Genomic DNA, 17,334 nt, shown 5'->3' with positions numbered 1-17,334 from the left:
AGCTCATATTTACAGCTCTTACAACTACCTCATAACTATTTTGTTTTCCTTTCACAGCACATAATGATTTGGCTTATTCTTCACCTCCAAATGCCTCAGAAAATAAAACTGCAGTTGAACTTGGTAATTAAATTTTTGCACTTACATTTCATTTTGCATGAATTATTCTTTTTATTTTGCTTTGTCCTTTCCATAGTATTACTGGTGCATTTTTATGTCTTTTATTTCAATTGCTTTATTTATTTCATTAACCGAGAGAACTCACAAGGAATCCTCAGTCACCCCAGTCACTTAAAACCTTATGTTTTTTAATGTACAATTCAACAGATTACAACCCGAACTTCAGTAGCTTAATTTCTAACTGTTTTCTTTTAAGAGCACCTGCCAACAGTTGGTGATTTTCATTTGTTGAAAACACGCATTCATTTTTTGGAAGGAAATCTGCAGTTTGGGTTCAAGTCCAACTGGGGACCAAATCTAAAATACCTATATTTCTTGTGTTGAATGTGAACATTTTAGTTCCAATATGTCTGTGATAAAGGCATGTGAAATTTAATATGGTTATGTGTAAAGTGTCTTTTCACTCTGTTTTTTTTTTTTTTGAATTATGTTCCTTTTTTTTTTTAAATATATTAAGTATATCTTGTACATGTGTATTAGTAATCAATTTGATTTTTTTTTTAAGTGTTGAAATATTTATTTTACAAATTAACGATAAACTTTTTGCGAAAATTTACATGCATAAACTGCATTAAACAAAGAATTAATAGATGGGGCTTATACAGGTTTTCTCGCACAAGCTTTTGTGTGTCGTTTGGCACACGAGTTTTACTGGGTAAAGTGAATTAATTTTACTTTTGTATAATTTGATCTCTTCCTTTCAGAGAGCCAATGCTTATTTGCCGATCGGCTCTACCCGAGAGGTTCTGAACTACCAGTCAACAACAGTTGTGTCGAGTGTAAATGCGTTACACCCCCGGACTTCACTTGCATTCACATGTCATGTCCCCTCCCACCGAATGCAGAAAACTGCTATGCAAAGAAGACGCCAGGAATTTGCTGTCCCAGCTATGAGTGCCTTTATGCAGACGAAGGAATTAGTGATTCATATGATGGTAATTATTTTGCTACTGGTTATTTCATATTCTGGTTAGCTCAAGCTTCACGCTGCTCAAATAGCCCTTGAAATGATTATTCAGAAGCTATAACAGAGCTTGTTCACTCTCACTAAACACCTGAAATTCATAGATTTTTCCCGGGGGGGGGGGGGGGGGGGGGTCAAGCTCCTGAATTTTGGTGCAGTCAAACTTTGTTTACATGAATTTGATGGGAACTGGGGGGGGGGGCAGGGTCATGAACCCCCACCTAAGCTGTCCATATTATCCATCCACCTTGTGTTCCAATATTTTGTGAATAAAATGTAAATAATTGCTGTAGTATTTCCATTTATTAATTATTTTAAGGAGTAAATAATTGAAATACTAATTCTTTTCATTTCTTATGAAATTAATTAACAAAGTTCAGGCCCTATTAGGTGCCTTATTCCTGGCAGATTTGGTGCTTTCAATGGACACCAAAGCAGTTTCTGTAATTTTTTGTACCCTGACTCCTGCACGACCTCCTCCCCCCCCCCCTAAAAGGCTTAATTTATATCCGCCCTGACATAGTCGGATATAAGGGGGGTCAGGACTCTCCCCCTAAATCGTCGACAGTGTTATCCATCCATAATTACTGTGTATGATCATAATTTAATGATTGCATACAAGATGGATGAAAAAAATATCAACTAAATGCATGGTTAGATACCAAATACTTCATGAATAAGATGTTTTCCGTAATCGTTTTCATTTATTAATTTTCTGTTTAAATATGAATATTTGAAATAATACTTCCTTTCATTGCTTTCGAAATTTATTAATAAAACTTATTCCCTTCTCTGTGCCTCACCCTTCTCTGATTTGGTACTTTTTATTACAGGGTTCGTACGGGTCATGGAAATCCTGGAAAGTCATGGAAAAAGAATAAGCAAATTTCAGACCTGGAAAAGTCATGGAAAATTGAAATTTTCATTCAAAGTCATGAAAATTTATTTAAAGTCATAGAAAAATATCCTGGGCAAAAAGAAAGTAACAGTAGATAAAACAGCATTAGAAATCTTGAGTGATTCAACAGTATTGCACATAAAAGCTATTAAAGCTTAAAATTTAAACGATTCCAAAAATAAATCTTGAGTTTTTTAAATCTCATTGCATCCACTTCTATAGCAGCCGCACATCTTTTTTTTTTTTTTTGTTTTCGTAATGAGATTTTACTGCTTGGACATCACTCATTTTGAATTTACCATTATTTTCAACACTTCATATATTTTATGTTCTGTACTAACGATCTTGCACGGTCTTGATTTTGCCGCGCCCACTCAAAAAACACAAGCCAATTGCATCCAAGTTCCTTTCCATCACTCGTAAAAACTTTATTATTAAATTTTTGCTTGTTTATCTCAATTTGTCTAAGGTTTTAGAAAATTAAGATCTTAATTCAGGCGACAGAACACAGAAATAGGGTACCTGAACACTCTAAAAAAGAGTAGTGCCCAACAAGCGACCCGTAAAACTAATTCATGTGTCCCCCTGCTATGCTCAATGTCGGGAATCAAACACTATGTTCTGGAAATTCTGAATCTCTTAATTTATATGCAATTGAAAATGTGCAAATTAATAAACAAGTACAGGAATCAGAAGATCTATTCACTACTAAATGTTTTTTTTTAAATATAAATATCTGGTTTAGAAACATAAATTTACTAAAGAATGTGACTTTATACTTTAAAGCACCAAAATATTGTCAAGTTATGTAGATAATTAAATACACTCTTAACACTAAAAGGCAACTTTTGAAGCTAATTTATTGAAACTTAGTAATGACTCATTCAACCTTTTTCCCATTTATTATCATTCTGCCCGTTAATTAAAAAAAACAATATTAGACATTCAAACATCGTTACATTCCATTCACTGTCTTTTTGCTTTACTTAAATTTATAAGATGGAGACAAACAAGAATAGTTTAATTTTTTAGGTGTACACTCACACATATTTTTTCAATCATAAGTAAGTGCTTCGATGAGGTAGTGGCATTCAGGTAGCAGTTTTGCTAATTCTCATTTCCAAAAAAAAAAAGGCGAGTTTGATATTAAATAGTACTATTCTCTTCATATAACAAGGTCATGAAAATTTTTATGAAGTCATGAAAAAGTCATGGAATTTTTTCATCCAAATAGAGTATGAACCCTGTTATTAACACTCAAACAGTTCCATAGATTTTCGTGCCTAAAATCTGCCCCCCCCCCCCAGCAATGCTATTCTGCATCAGTCCCTGGTCATGATCATTTTTTTAAGTGACTATATAGCCTAAAGTTGTGTTTTGGGTACATATATTGGGAAAAATTCACCCCAATTGCATTTTTTATGCACAAAAATGCCACTTATGTCTCCCTCTTCTGGAAATGACCCCTTTGTAAACCACAAGCTGGATATGCCATTGCGCTTTGTAGTATTTTAGGGCCTGCAACATTTCTTTTGTGGGGCTGGGGGGGGGGGGGGTAGCACCACTGTAAATTAAGCGTAAAAGAACATTGGTGTTATTTAATACTTGCAACTGAAGTGATGTTTTCTGTTCCAAAATTATGTGTCTGCACTTGTGCAAAATAACCCATTCATAGCATCTTGTAATCCTTGTAATCATGTCCGGTGACTTGTTTATTAAAAATTTAGTGTATTCTGTACCATATTATGTTTTCACAAAACTTCTGCTGAGTAGGATAAAAGTGCGGGCAGAATTGCACTAAGAAAGTATTAAATTATCCATAGACTTCAAAGAATTAAAGCTAAAAAAATCAATTTTCTGAAGTTTTCTTTGAAAATTAGAATTTGAAATGCTGCTGAAGTTCATTTCTATTTGATTTAAAAAAACAAAATGCTTTCTGAATGAAAAATTAATTTTTTCACTTTTTTTGTTAAACAATGACAAATTCAAGACGGAAAGGAAAATTTAATTTACCTACTGAAACAAAACTGATTTTGCATGTTATTATGTATTTAAAACATGACAAGTAACAAAAATTATGCTGAGCGATCCTTATTTTTAGATACGAGAATATATTTATACGATAAATGTATTTTTAAAAGTATATTCATAGTTTTTGTATGGCCATATTTTTATATTCGAGTAAAACCTAAGTCAATTTCTGGTTCTAAAAAACATCCCAATTCATGTTGTAGTTATGTATAGAAGTTTGGTCAGACCTCATTTAGTGTATGCCGTCCAGTTTTTGTCTCTTTATCTCAAGAAAGATATTTTTTTAGTGGAAATAGTTTTAAGGAAAGCAACTAGGCTAGTAAGAGGACTTTCAGATTTAGATTATGATGCCAGACATAAAAGGCTTGATTTTATAGCCTGGAGCAAAGGAGGGTCAGAGGTGACATGATTCAGAAGTTTAAATTATTAAAATGAAGGATGTTAATCGGTTCAATTTTTACGTGGAAAGCAGAATGAGGGATCATTGTTTTAAGCTATTCAAATCTCAGGCTAATCTAGAAATAAGGAGAAATTAGTACTTTAGTAGGGTTGTAGACACTCAGAACAGCGTATTTGAAGAGGCTGTAATGAGTAAGGGGGGTAGATAGCAGTGAGTTACCGCCCCTAATCCAGGGCTAAGGCAGAACTACATGCAATATACCTGATAGTCAGTTATCACATCGAGAGACTGCAGTTTCATTCTTATTGGAACTCGTCAATCTGGATTTGTGAATAACAGAGCGGGAGACAGATGTCTTCTCATTGAAGCTGAGAGTCCCAATAAACTGGTAGATAAAGTAAATTTATCTACCAGTTTGTTATATTGCAGGGGATTGATAGCTTTAAGAGGGCCATTGACCTTCATCTGGGACTAGTGACCAGCCTAGCCTGGAGCCAGTTGCTCGTCGTCACATTCTTATTGAGCAATCACGATTGCTTATTGTTCTCATTTGACTGTTTTGATGTCCTATCTTTTTATTTTCCCACCGCCACCCTCCGCACCCTGTCACCGTCGACCGGCTCCTCACGATGCTGCTCCTATAGCGAAAGCCGTCTCCAGGCTGCATCCATGTCCTACACACACGCGCATACTTACACTGATAGACATCGGTAAACGATATTTATCTGCGTTCTCATTCCTAATGTAATGTAATATAAAATTTACTTTATTCAAATTAGATTAACTTCTCATCTCTTTCGGCACGTGTAAAGTTTCAGTTTTAGGTTGGCATCCTTTGATGCCCAATCATATGCAAATGAGGCAAGTATAAATAGTGAACGATTCCAATCGTTCTCTCTCTCTCTCTTCTTTTGTGTTTGTCAGCCTCTTATGAGTTAGGTCCGATAGGTGTTGGGGGGTTGCGAACTCCGCCTCCACTTATGGCCAGGGTTTATTCTTATAAACTTATTTTGTTAGTTTATTTATTTTAGTTTCTAAGTACCAATAAATTTTTGGTAAGATTTTAAACAAGTTTCCAATGTTCATTTCTTCACATTAACACTTGATTCTGCATCTTCCACTGTGTGATATTATCTCTGCTTGTATAAGCATGTAACATTGTTGACTGACTTACGAAATTTAGCCCTTCGACTTTTCGTTTAAACATCGTAAGTTATCATACACAACTACACACACGCACGCACACACATACACACAACTACCCACACATTCATGCCTGCACACAGACACAAACAGGTATGCCTACACACACATACACATACCCCCCCACACACACACATTCATATACACAACTACCCACACACTTATGACAGCACACAGACACAAACACACATGCCTACACACACATACACATACCCCTACACACAAACACACATACCCCCCACACACACACGCCTACATACACACAATCGTAATTGCGAAAAACATAATTTGAATTCAAGAGGTCAAAATTCAAATTAATTTACTTTTTTTATATTTTTTGGTAAACAATTTTAAAAAATTTATTTAAATAATGTGTAACTTTTGTAATTTTATACACACAATTTCACTTGTTTCAATAACAATTATTCATGTTTCTAACTAATTGTTTTCATTTTTAGAATACTGTCCTTCACCTATGTGTGCTGATTCATCTTGTCGTATAGGAATCCCACCCGATTCACTGTGTCCTACATGCATCTGTAAGCAGCCATTTTGTTACAAATTGTGCAAAAAGTGACAACAAATTGTTACAAATAATAATTGTTACAAAAAGTACAAAAATATTACTAAAATGTTAGGGTATCTTTATGCATGTGAGATGTGTTGACTGTTCTCCATACTTCCTGCAAGAAATTAGTAAATTGGAACTAAATTTTGTTGCAAAAATTAATCTTGTTGTAAATAAAATAACCCATTCCTAAACTTAAAAGATATTAAAATGAAGGAACATTAGTGTTATAAAGGGAAATATCTAACGTTTTATAACGCAAAATTAGATTACTACAGACATGTGTTCCGGGGTTTCAAGGAACTTATTTTTTCAATGCAAAATAGTGAGCTATCGGATGTAAAGACATGCGATAAAAGCCTAATAATAATTGCTTACTTTCCAAATCATTACTCTATTTTTTGATGCTAATTTCCCATTAAATAAAATCATCCAACTTAGTAACGGTTGAATTTAGTTTGAATTTTAAATATTTAGCTTTTCAAATGAATTCAAAAAAAAAAAAAAGTCTTGTAATAGCAATTAAGTTTTATTAATGTTACATAAAAAAAAATTATAAATTAAAAAAAACGGGAAGATCCTTATAAAATTCAATATGATCTGTAGTTCTTTTTTTTGAGCTCTTTTAAAACGAGAACTCTTATGTGTACTTCTAATTTGTGTTTTCGTTTTTAATAATCAATTTTGTTCTGTTGTAGCAGTAAAAGTACCCAGTGTAAAAGTAATAATGGCATCAAAAAATCTTTTACAATTTCAGAACCCCTTTAACCCTAAAGAACCATGGGAGATTTATGTCCCTTTAGTTCGGACTTTTTTTAATTTTAGAAATTATGAAATGTCAATACAGTAATCTCCTGATTATCCACGGAATAGGTTGGCACTGTGACCACAGATAAGCCAAAACTGCGGATGATCCGAATAATAGATTAAAAACTGATACTTAGTGTATACAACAACTAAAAAACATAACACTCTCACATATATTTTAATTACAACTAAAAACATTGCTACATTGCATCTACTGACATTGAATGCAAAAACTGTGCATAAAATCTGAAAATGGGGGGGGGGGAATGTGAAAAGGGACCCGCAAATAATCCAACAGCCAATATTTTAGAGCAGCGGTTCCCAACCCATGGGCCGCGGCCCACATCTGGGCCGCGAACAGCGTGCTACTGGGCCTTGGACACTGGTCGAGAATCTAAACCATCAAGATAAATCTTGGGGTCTTCATTTCCCGTTTATGCGAAAATTTGCTTATTAGAAGTACCGTCACTCAAAAGTTCTCCCTGGCTCATAGCCAATAAGGAACTTCAGGATTAAGATTTTTCATATTTCTTAGGACATTTTCTCCTATAATTGAAGATGAAATCTAATGAATCAGGAATTCCTTAACCTGCCTATTTGATTAAGACAGTTAAAAAAAAAAATGCAGAAATGCATTGAATGTTGCAAGTTATTTCAGACTAAAATTAAACTAAACAGTTTCAATCCAGATATCAACCCCCTCGTAGAGGAAAAACAAAAACCCATGCAGTTTTAGCTTTGATTACTTGATTTTGAGTTTGCTTACAGATATGCCAGCTAAGAGAATACAATAAAGTTATTTTCTTTCTTGAAAATATTTTTCAAAATTGTTCTTGTATAGTATATCTATATCAGTGGTGCAGCATGAGTGGAGAAGGGAGTTAACATATCAAGAACTTTTGTTTTAACACACTTTCAATCCTAAAACGGTATATTATTAACACTTAAGGACAGTTATCAGCAAATGCCCCCCCCCCCCCCAGAAAGTTAGTTTTGACTGTGCAAGTAACATATAGTGGGCCTCAATGTTGTTTTCTACAAAACTGGTGGGTCGCACAACTAAAAAGGTTGGGAACCGCTGTTTTAGAGTTTACTGTAATTTGAATCATATTTTTCCCATGCTACTGACACATCAGAAACATAATATTAGCTGTAAAAAAAATTTAAAAGTACACTAATTTTATTGAGATCTTGGATACGAAATATAGTGACTGAAAGTATTGCATTCATACTGTTGTGCTTCTACTATTACTCAAGAATGTTTTTTAATTGAATAATTAATGTAAGTAATGTCATTAATTATCCAAATATTTAGAAGTTTTTTTTTTTTAATTACATTTTGGAATAGAATTATAGCTTTGTGTTGTAAAATGGAGTGAATTTGAACACTTTACAGCTTTGCCAATGTAAAAAGTAATGAAAGTTTTTTTTTTTTCTTTTTTTACTAGAAACTGTTTTGTTCTTGCAATTTTAAGCAAAAACTAAGTATTTTGAAACACAGGTTAAAATTTTTATTTGTAACGATTCAGCCTTTAATAAATTTGATAAAACCAACCAATAATAAAGGCGAGTGGACGAAAAGGATGAGGAAGTAACTTTCAAACAAAATATTTATTTTTTATGCAAGTGAATGTATATTCATCAAAAACTCGAAGAAAACTTTGAATTTAATTAAGATTCGAACTCATTGCATGAAAAATGTATTTGAATTGAGAAATATAAAGATTTAATACAAATTCAATTCTTCATGTTATTTATAAAAGTTTTGTTTTTGAAACAAGCAGATATTTAAACGGTTTCTTTATGACATCTTCTGTGTCCTCCTCAGTTTTTTAATATATCCAGGCATTGGACTTCCTTTCATACATTTTTCCTTCGGAGTTGTTATTGTTTTGGTACAGGATGTTGGCTACATTTATATTTTTAGTACATCTGAGGATATACATTAAATAAATTTATTTATTCACAACTGAACCATTCATTTTGGCGGAAAGAAAATCAGCATTGAACCTATGTATTTTTTTTAGTTGAACCGCAATAAAAACCGGAACAAAAAAAAAAGGTTAAAAAGCCTGGTAAAAATTAAACCAAGTTCAAACATCTCAAATGGTAGAAAATTTTTAAAAACTTTCAAATGATTTTCTGTTTAAGATTCATGTACATCTGTTTTATTTAGTGTGCAAGTGAAGTGTTTAAAATTAAATTAAAGGCAGCCTAATTATTATTATTTTTTTTTTTGATAGGCAATTCATCAGAATCATTGCCCGAGAGAAATGAACTGGAGCCTATGGCTGAAAATTCTGAAGACATGGAAGCGAAACAAGTTGAAAAAGATATTGAAAACGAGCAAGAGTTGGATAAACTAGGTGAACCATTAGAGACTTTGGGAAATGATATTCCCAAATTTGACAAAATGCAAGAGCAATTGAATGATGAAAATCCTGAAGTTAATGATTTTACAGACATGGAGGAAGCATCACATATAAAAAGCAACTTCAATCTTGAAAATGCAACTGGTAATTATGACTTTAAAGAAATGATTTGTAACTTCATCAAATATCTATACTATATATTATGTTCTGCCATTGACGTGCGGTCCGCCCAAGCAAACCAAGCATAGCTTGGGCACTCCAAAAATAAATGTTCATTTCTCATTTATATGTCCATAATTAACAAGAAGTATGAATTATAAGTGTTTTCTTATCTTGATGCTTGCTGAAAAAAAGTTGAAAACATTTATTAGACGCTCGAGTAGCAATTTTCATGAAAAACGTATCCCCAGGAGAAGAAAGTCGAATCCTCACTGCATCCCAAGCGCTGCAAGAAATGAAGGGGTGTTGCTGTGACAACACAGTGACGCCGTCGCTCCTATCCAATGATAAGAGATCGCTGTTGGCGCTTCTTCAGATGCGAAAACAAGCAAGCAGTTCCGGCATGGGGAAGAAGGGTTGCCAGATTAGCTTTTTTGGAGCCTAATTCGAGAAACTTGGCCATTTTTGAAACAGGCTGGCTTGAAAAAATTGTCTGCCTTCTTGGCTTTTTGTTTTTTTTTTTTGCATTTAAACAATTTTACACAAGCTTTTGATAAAAGTTGAAGCTTTTTAGACTGAGATTTGTTTTAAGTTCTCCATACCTTTTTAAAAAAATTATTTGCTCCTTTTTAAAAACAAAGTTTTAGCTTGCTGTTGTCATTTTGATGACGAATGTTTTTGTCTTCAAGATGGTAATGGGCGATGGCTTTCGGTCGCTGGAGTTTTTATTATTCCATGATGGTCGATAGCAGTTCTCTTGCAGAAAGCTGATCTTTGATCTTAATATGCAAATACTTAAGAAGGATTTCCCACCCCCATAAGCGTTGGCACAGGCGCATCTTCTGACTGAGAATCAAGGCCTTTAAAGCACAACGCAGCTAAAAAATTTTAATGTTTGGGTTTATTTATTTTATGTGAAAGGTATATGATGTTTAACATATAAATTTTTCTTTTCCACTTTATAACTAAGAAGAAAATTTATTCTACTAAAATTTACCAAAATCAAAGAATGCTAAAAAAATGAACGCAACAGCTTTGACTTCTAAGAGACTAGTGTATTCGATATCTGTTTAATTTAGTTAATTTAGAAATGATGAACACATGACTGCTTTTTCACGAACAGAGAGCTGAAAATTTTATATAAGATTCTAGGATAAACCGACCAATGAATGAATAAAAGACTTGTGACTGAATTTTCACAAAAAAATTGTTTGCAAAAAAAAAAAGACTTTACTTGAGGACCTTTAAATACTTGCGAGATAAAATTTTGGGAATGAGTAAGGTCTTTTCCTTTTGCTCAAAATTTGACAACAATAAAAATATATACATGAAACTTTAGTTGATGTTAAAGAACTGTTAGACAAAATATTTAAATATTAAGAGTAAGATAAGTAATTATGGTAACAATTATAAAGAAGTAATAAATATTTGCTGAAAAATCATAGAAAAGTGTGAAGGATATTTGTTTTCTGTTATCACCATAGTGTTTCATGTTTCTTTGTTTTGAGAAAGAAAATTTTTTTAACTTGGACAAACGAAAAACTCCAAGTACTGGTCAAATTTTTCTGCGGACCAGTGCTGGTCCTCTGGATCACCAGTTTAGAATCGCTGTTCTAACCTTAGCATATACTTGAGAATTGGAATCGACTAGGACTGAGTGTTATTGGGTATAATATTTTTTTAAAATCCATATGAAAGTACTCATATATTTTATGAATAAGAGTTTGACTTGCTCTTAGGCATTAATATTGTTAACTAAAGAAAAAAACAAGTTTTATTGACACAACTTATGTTAATTTTTAAGATTCCAATGAAGTTATTGAAAGACTTACCATGCAAGAGAATACAAATAATGATGAAACTGCAGAAATGGATCTAGAATTTAAAGAAGAAAGTGAGAGTTCAGAAGCTGAAAGACAGAGAAATATGCATAAGCGATCGCAAGGTAAGTACCTAGACTAAAAGAATGTATATACTTATTAAATATTTTCTTCCTTTATCAGTCAAGGAAATAATTTAAACTTAACGTGTTATTCAAGACAATTGAATGATGAAAAATCAGATTTAAATTTCTTCATTTTTGGCTGCTAATGATACTCTACTCCACGATGGCTGTTAATCACTCATACTTTGTATCCACCTAGTTTATTTTGTTAAAAGTTCAAAAGATAATTATATTTTATCAACTAGTCGCTTTGTTTTGACAATCACAGACAGTATGAATAATCAACCTAACTCTCAAATTTCCATACACAAATAATCTGCCGTACCTATACTGCCGTGCTAAGGGCAGATGCGGTACCTGCACATTTTAGCAAAATTGAGTTATTGTCACCAAGTGGTCGTTAGTAATTTGATTTACCTAAATGTTAAGTTTTTTGGTGATTTGTGAATGGGAAATATTTAAAAAAGCTTTTAGAAAAAAGTCGTAACTGCACAGTTTGCGTAGTTTGCTAGGGCAATTTGAACCTAAGTGACAAATACTAAGCCTTTAAAGTGGTATATGCTCAGTTACCACTTTTTTCCTTAGTAATTTGTAGATACAACTTTTATACCTTAGTAAAGCAACATATTTAATAATGTAGCAGTTTATTGTAATAGAATATTAAAATTAGTTTACCATTGAATAGTTGATAATAAAAACTTATTGCATAAATGTTAAAGTAAGTATTCAGCTTTTTCTATTTAAATGTTTATTTAAAATGCAAATTCTAACTAATATGTTGTGGTCATCACGAAACTTTCTTCTATATCTTTCTTGTGAATTCTGATCCCTCCCTAGGCTTGAAGAGAATGCAATATTCCCAGCAACAACAACAAAAAAAAAAAATGCACACAAAAACTTGACGACCATCCGAATTCCTGAATTCCCGCAAAAGCAAAGCAAAGAACGACTTGAAAGTTATTTTAAAAGCCTTGCTTCAATTAATTAGATGTTTTATTTGTTGACAAACATAAGATAGCAACAGTTAAAAATTTTAAATCATAGCGATAACATTTCCGATTATTTCCCAAAAATTAAAATCACATGAAATAAGCAGACGACAGTATTACAATTTATCTTTCTTATTGTTGCATTTATAAAGCTATTTTTATTTACAAAAAAAAAAGAAAAACAATTCAACCCCCCATGGAGCGATTTGCGCCAAAATTGAAACAATGCTTATTTACAAATAGATTCACATTTATTACAAATTTCATCCAGAACGTAGCATTACTTCTTGAGATATGGCACTCATAATGAAAAAAAAGAACATTCGATTGTGCCACCCCTTTTTCAGCTTTTGACACCAAAATAAAATCAGCTATTATACCCTCTAGGGGCTATTTGTCGATAAATTTTTGTTTGATTCCGTTCATTATTTCTTGAGATACAGCAGTCACAATTGACAACAAAAAATGTTCTACAGCTCAACCCCCGTTTGAGCTATTGACACCAAAATTGAATCAGCGCCTGTACCTGTAAGGGGCAACATATGGACCAAATTTTGTTTGATTCCGCCAGTTACTTGCTGGGGAATAGCAGGTACTTATAACTCAAAAAAGTCCCACTGCTCCACCCCCCTTGGAGGAATTCACGCCAAAAACCAATGTGCACAAGTTCACATAGCGGCACATATGTGTACCAAATTTCGTTCAATTTCATGTGGTAGTTTTTGCTGTAGAGCGGCCACAAAGAACTGGTCACACACAGACGTGTCACACACACACACAGACAGACAGACATTTTCCAAAAATGGTCGAAATGGATTCAGCACACTTCAAAACGTTCAGATCCTTTGAAATTCAAAAATTTGCGGGAATCCAATACTTTTTTCTATATATTAGCTATAGAAGAAAGTAAAAATGAAATGCATGTAAAATATTCATATCTAATTCTTTCCTGAAAAAAAAAAAAAACGCATTTCATTCTACGGCCAGTTATATTTTTATTTAAGTATCGTCTGCTGTCAAAATTACCTTCTTTCTCTGTAAAAATGAATCAAGAAAACCAAACATTATGAATGAGAGCATCAACACATTCTTTGAATAGAAAAAACAGAAAATTGTTATGGATTACAATTTTAACTGTCCGGAATTTTGAAAATGGTATCTTTCAGAAGGTAGATTCTGCTAGATTTGTATTAACAAAATAAACCGAAACAGCTAAGTCCAGAGAAAGCAGATGTTTTCAGTATTATTTAATGATACATTAAGAACGTTTTACTTACTATTTTTGTTGTATCTGTGCAGATACTCCTAAAGTTGCTTAGTAATTGTCACTTACAGTGAAATTAGCTTAGTACATAAAAAGGTTTTTAAAAGAAAATTTATCGTAACTACATTAATTAATTTGAAATTAAGATTTTTACCAAAATACTCTGTTACGTTGGTTAGATAAGTTATTTACGAAACAACTACCACGAGTTGAGCATTTAATTAAGTCACAAATCAAAGAATCGAGTTGTAAAACTTAAATCGTCGATTTCTCATTTTGAGCTCTACTGCAGATACCAGATCTGTGCTTAGCACGGCAGTATAATGTACTTGAAAACTTTAAATTAATTGAAAACTTATAATACCTAGTATTCTGAGAATAGAATAATGAGCGTCAACTGTAATAAAATTCTTAGTACCAACTGTGACTCCCATGATTTTTTTTTTAATTGGATGGTATCCTTCATCGGTTCCCTGGAGTTACTGACTGCATTTAATATTTTTTATGCATTCAGGGCGCTTCAAGTTCTTGTATTACGTAATTTGAAATTGGGAAATCTTTCCAGAAGTGAACCAATTCCAGCAACAAGAATCCGGTTGGAATCTGTTTCCTAACATTGAAAGAGAAGGAGGTGGTATGCCTCAAGGTGACGAAGAATATGATGGTGAAATGCAAAGCTTCAAAGGAGGGAAGCCCGGATGTTCAGAAAAAGAAGAGAAAAAAAACTTTGATGTGGGAGGTACTTATCTGTTTTCTTTTTGACACAGTATTTTAAGTTTACTTAGAAAATATATACTTTTTTTTTTAATTACTCCCACCATCGTTCTTTCAAACATAAGGTGTCTTGCTGTCCAGTATAACAATGAAGTGGCTTCAAAGGATGTTAGGTCCTGGAAGTCATCACAATTATGAATATCATGAAAAGAGGAGCAACTATAAAGATGCTCCCCCGTCATTGGAGAAGTCCCCTCACAGAGCACACAGAGAGGTGAATCTGCCAGGTTGATTTTATGTAAATGGGCCTGTAGATAGTCATGTCCAGTAATGGTTCGGAAAGAGGCAACTCCCAGGGCTCTGGGAAGGAGAGAAAGGTGCGTACGCTGTTCATCATCCAGAAGGCAAGCCCAGGGCTTTCCGTCAGCTTTGTTCCTCAGGGCAGAGACTGTAGCATGTTGGATTTTGCTTGCGAGAAGTCGCTTAGCGTTTCTAAGTGGAACCGGGTGAGAAGGTGGATGCAGGGACGCAGCTTCTTTAGCCTCTCTTCCGGAATGCAAAAGAGAGTCGATGGATTTTTTAGACTCAAGCTCAAATTCTGAAGGATATAGATTTTAATCAATAATGGTCTGAATCGCAGCCTGAGAATCAACAAAGAGAACAATATTTTGTTCAGCTGGTTCTCCAATAGATCTGATGGCCATAAAAATTGCGTTCATTTCTCCATCGAAGTTATCCGCCCAAGTGACGAGAGGCTCCTGAAGACTAAAATGTTTGGAGTAGGCACCGGCATCTGCTCTACCAGCTGAAGGAGTGGCGGAAAATATATACTGATTTATAGCACAAAATAATTAGTGCAGACTGATAAATTCAGGCCCTTTAAATATTTGTAGTAAATGCATTTAAAATTAACATGTCCAGCTGATATTTTGGTAATTAGCATAAGAAGCATTTCCAAATTCTGTCGGTTCACAATGCCTTTCAATCGTAATAAAGTAATCTCTGACAGTAAAAAAAATACATGTAAAAATGCTATGCATTTTTATATGTATACCATCTATATTTTAATACTTTTAAACTGTTTTCACTAAAACCTTGAACAAATTCATAATATAAGTTTGAATTGGGTTCATTTAGATCTAGAGTTTTCTTAAAATGTTAATCTTTGAGCAGCACTGTTAACATCTTTGCTTACTGACAGCATCCCGGAGAGATAGGTCAAAAATGTTACGTATTTTTTTTACTTCTAACATTGACGTAAAATACCTTTCCTGATACACTCAAAACTGTTTTTATGCAGGGGGGAGGGGGAGGTGTGGCATATGAAAATTTAAATCAGATTGGGACTCAATTGACAAAATTATTTGTAAAATGAACTTTTTTTTAATATGTGGTCCCTATCCACCACACAAAAATGGGTTTGAGTATATTTTATGGCAATTAAATACTTGACCCTGTCTAATTTTCCCCAAAAAGTGGTGTGAATCAAAAGTATTATCACAATATTTACAACATGAAAACTAGGTCATTAACCACACCCTGAGTCTCATGTTGAATGTTTATAAATTCATTTTTTCCCCTATGGTTATTTTGTAATACCCCCACTCCCCTACTCGGCAAGACATTGGATTTATCAAGCAATAATTAATTATGTAATTATTAAGAAAATCATACCCTCATAGCATACAAGTTTTACTGAAGTATTCTGAAAATCTTCACGAATTATTAAAGGGTTCGTAAAGTTGTGATGTAATACCATTATGCATTGGTTGAAACAACTCTTCTAGACTCGGGACAAACCTAACCTGTCAGTGTTGTAGAGGCTATGCAGGTCCTAATCACAGAATTACAATGCTGACATGTTAGGTTTGCCCCAACTTACAGGCACACATACACTCACTTATTTTTCAAATGTTAATTACTGATTCTATCGAAGCAGAATTCATAGACAAAACAATCTCAATATTGGGTATCCTTGAATTTAAAATGAGTGAATTCAGTGAGTTAAAAGTATTCTTTCACCCTGAGTTCAGACTCCAATATACTGAAATTGCAAACAAGTCATTTTATTCCAATATGCTTTGTGTGTGTAAATGTTTGTAATAAATCTTTTTTTTTTCTTAATTTTTATTTATGCTGTGGAGACATGAATGAAAAAGATTTTATGGAGCTGTTAAATTAGTTTTATCCTTTTGGGAGGGACACCTGCCCCCTAAAATGCACTACTCTGAACTATTTCTATTATTATTTATTCATAAAAATTATACTGTTCAAAGTATGCAAAAAACTGCTCCAAACTAGCCTATTTTAATATTACTTATTGGATATTGAAAAAAGGAGAAATAAATGATTCTCTATTTTCCATGGATATAATTAAATAACACAATTTTCTGACATCAAGATCACACAAATTTTGGAGACTAGAGGAGAAGAGAGCAACAAAGACCAATTTATGGAATTCTTGACTTTCCATATTTGCGCATTTGCTCACACTGCTTACTTGGCGATATTCACTTGGCTTGCTAATGGTCATCACTAATTTAAGCACATTCAAGAAGTAATTTCAGCTTTTGCACCTCTGCTTAAAAATTTTTTAGAAAAGTAAATGTAATTACCAACTCAGAAGTTCACAAAAACTATTGAGTATGTAAGGTCCTTTGCAACAAATAAGAGCAATTCCATGAAAACGTCAATTTTTTCAGAAGTATAATTTTTTTACTAACTTATTGGAATGATTTTAAAAATTATTCCACTCATTATACTTTCTTCAAGCACTTTATATGAGCCAAGTGCAATACATCTTTTAAAATTTCATTTTAAAAAAGGCACTTTTATTGCAA

General features: G+C 33.2%; 1 protein-coding gene across 1 annotated transcript in view; it reads left to right on the top strand.

Moving 5' to 3' along the window:
- Nucleotides 1-17,334, top strand: part of LOC129227875 (kielin/chordin-like protein) — a 118,156-nt gene that overhangs the window by 88,848 nt on the left and 11,974 nt on the right. Inside the window, exons 7-12 of the mRNA XM_054862498.1 lie at nt 58-123; nt 885-1,115; nt 6,135-6,215; nt 9,295-9,567; nt 11,387-11,527; nt 14,346-14,519. Of these exons, the coding sequence (XP_054718473.1) occupies nt 58-123; nt 885-1,115; nt 6,135-6,215; nt 9,295-9,567; nt 11,387-11,527; nt 14,346-14,519 (966 nt within the window). The remainder of the gene's footprint in view (nt 1-57; nt 124-884; nt 1,116-6,134; nt 6,216-9,294; nt 9,568-11,386; nt 11,528-14,345; nt 14,520-17,334) is intronic.

This window comes from Uloborus diversus, chromosome 1 (assembly GCF_026930045.1).
Source record: "Uloborus diversus isolate 005 chromosome 1, Udiv.v.3.1, whole genome shotgun sequence".
NCBI lineage: Eukaryota > Metazoa > Arthropoda > Arachnida > Araneae > Uloboridae > Uloborus > Uloborus diversus.
This window is presented reverse-complemented; position numbering and strand designations above follow the sequence as displayed.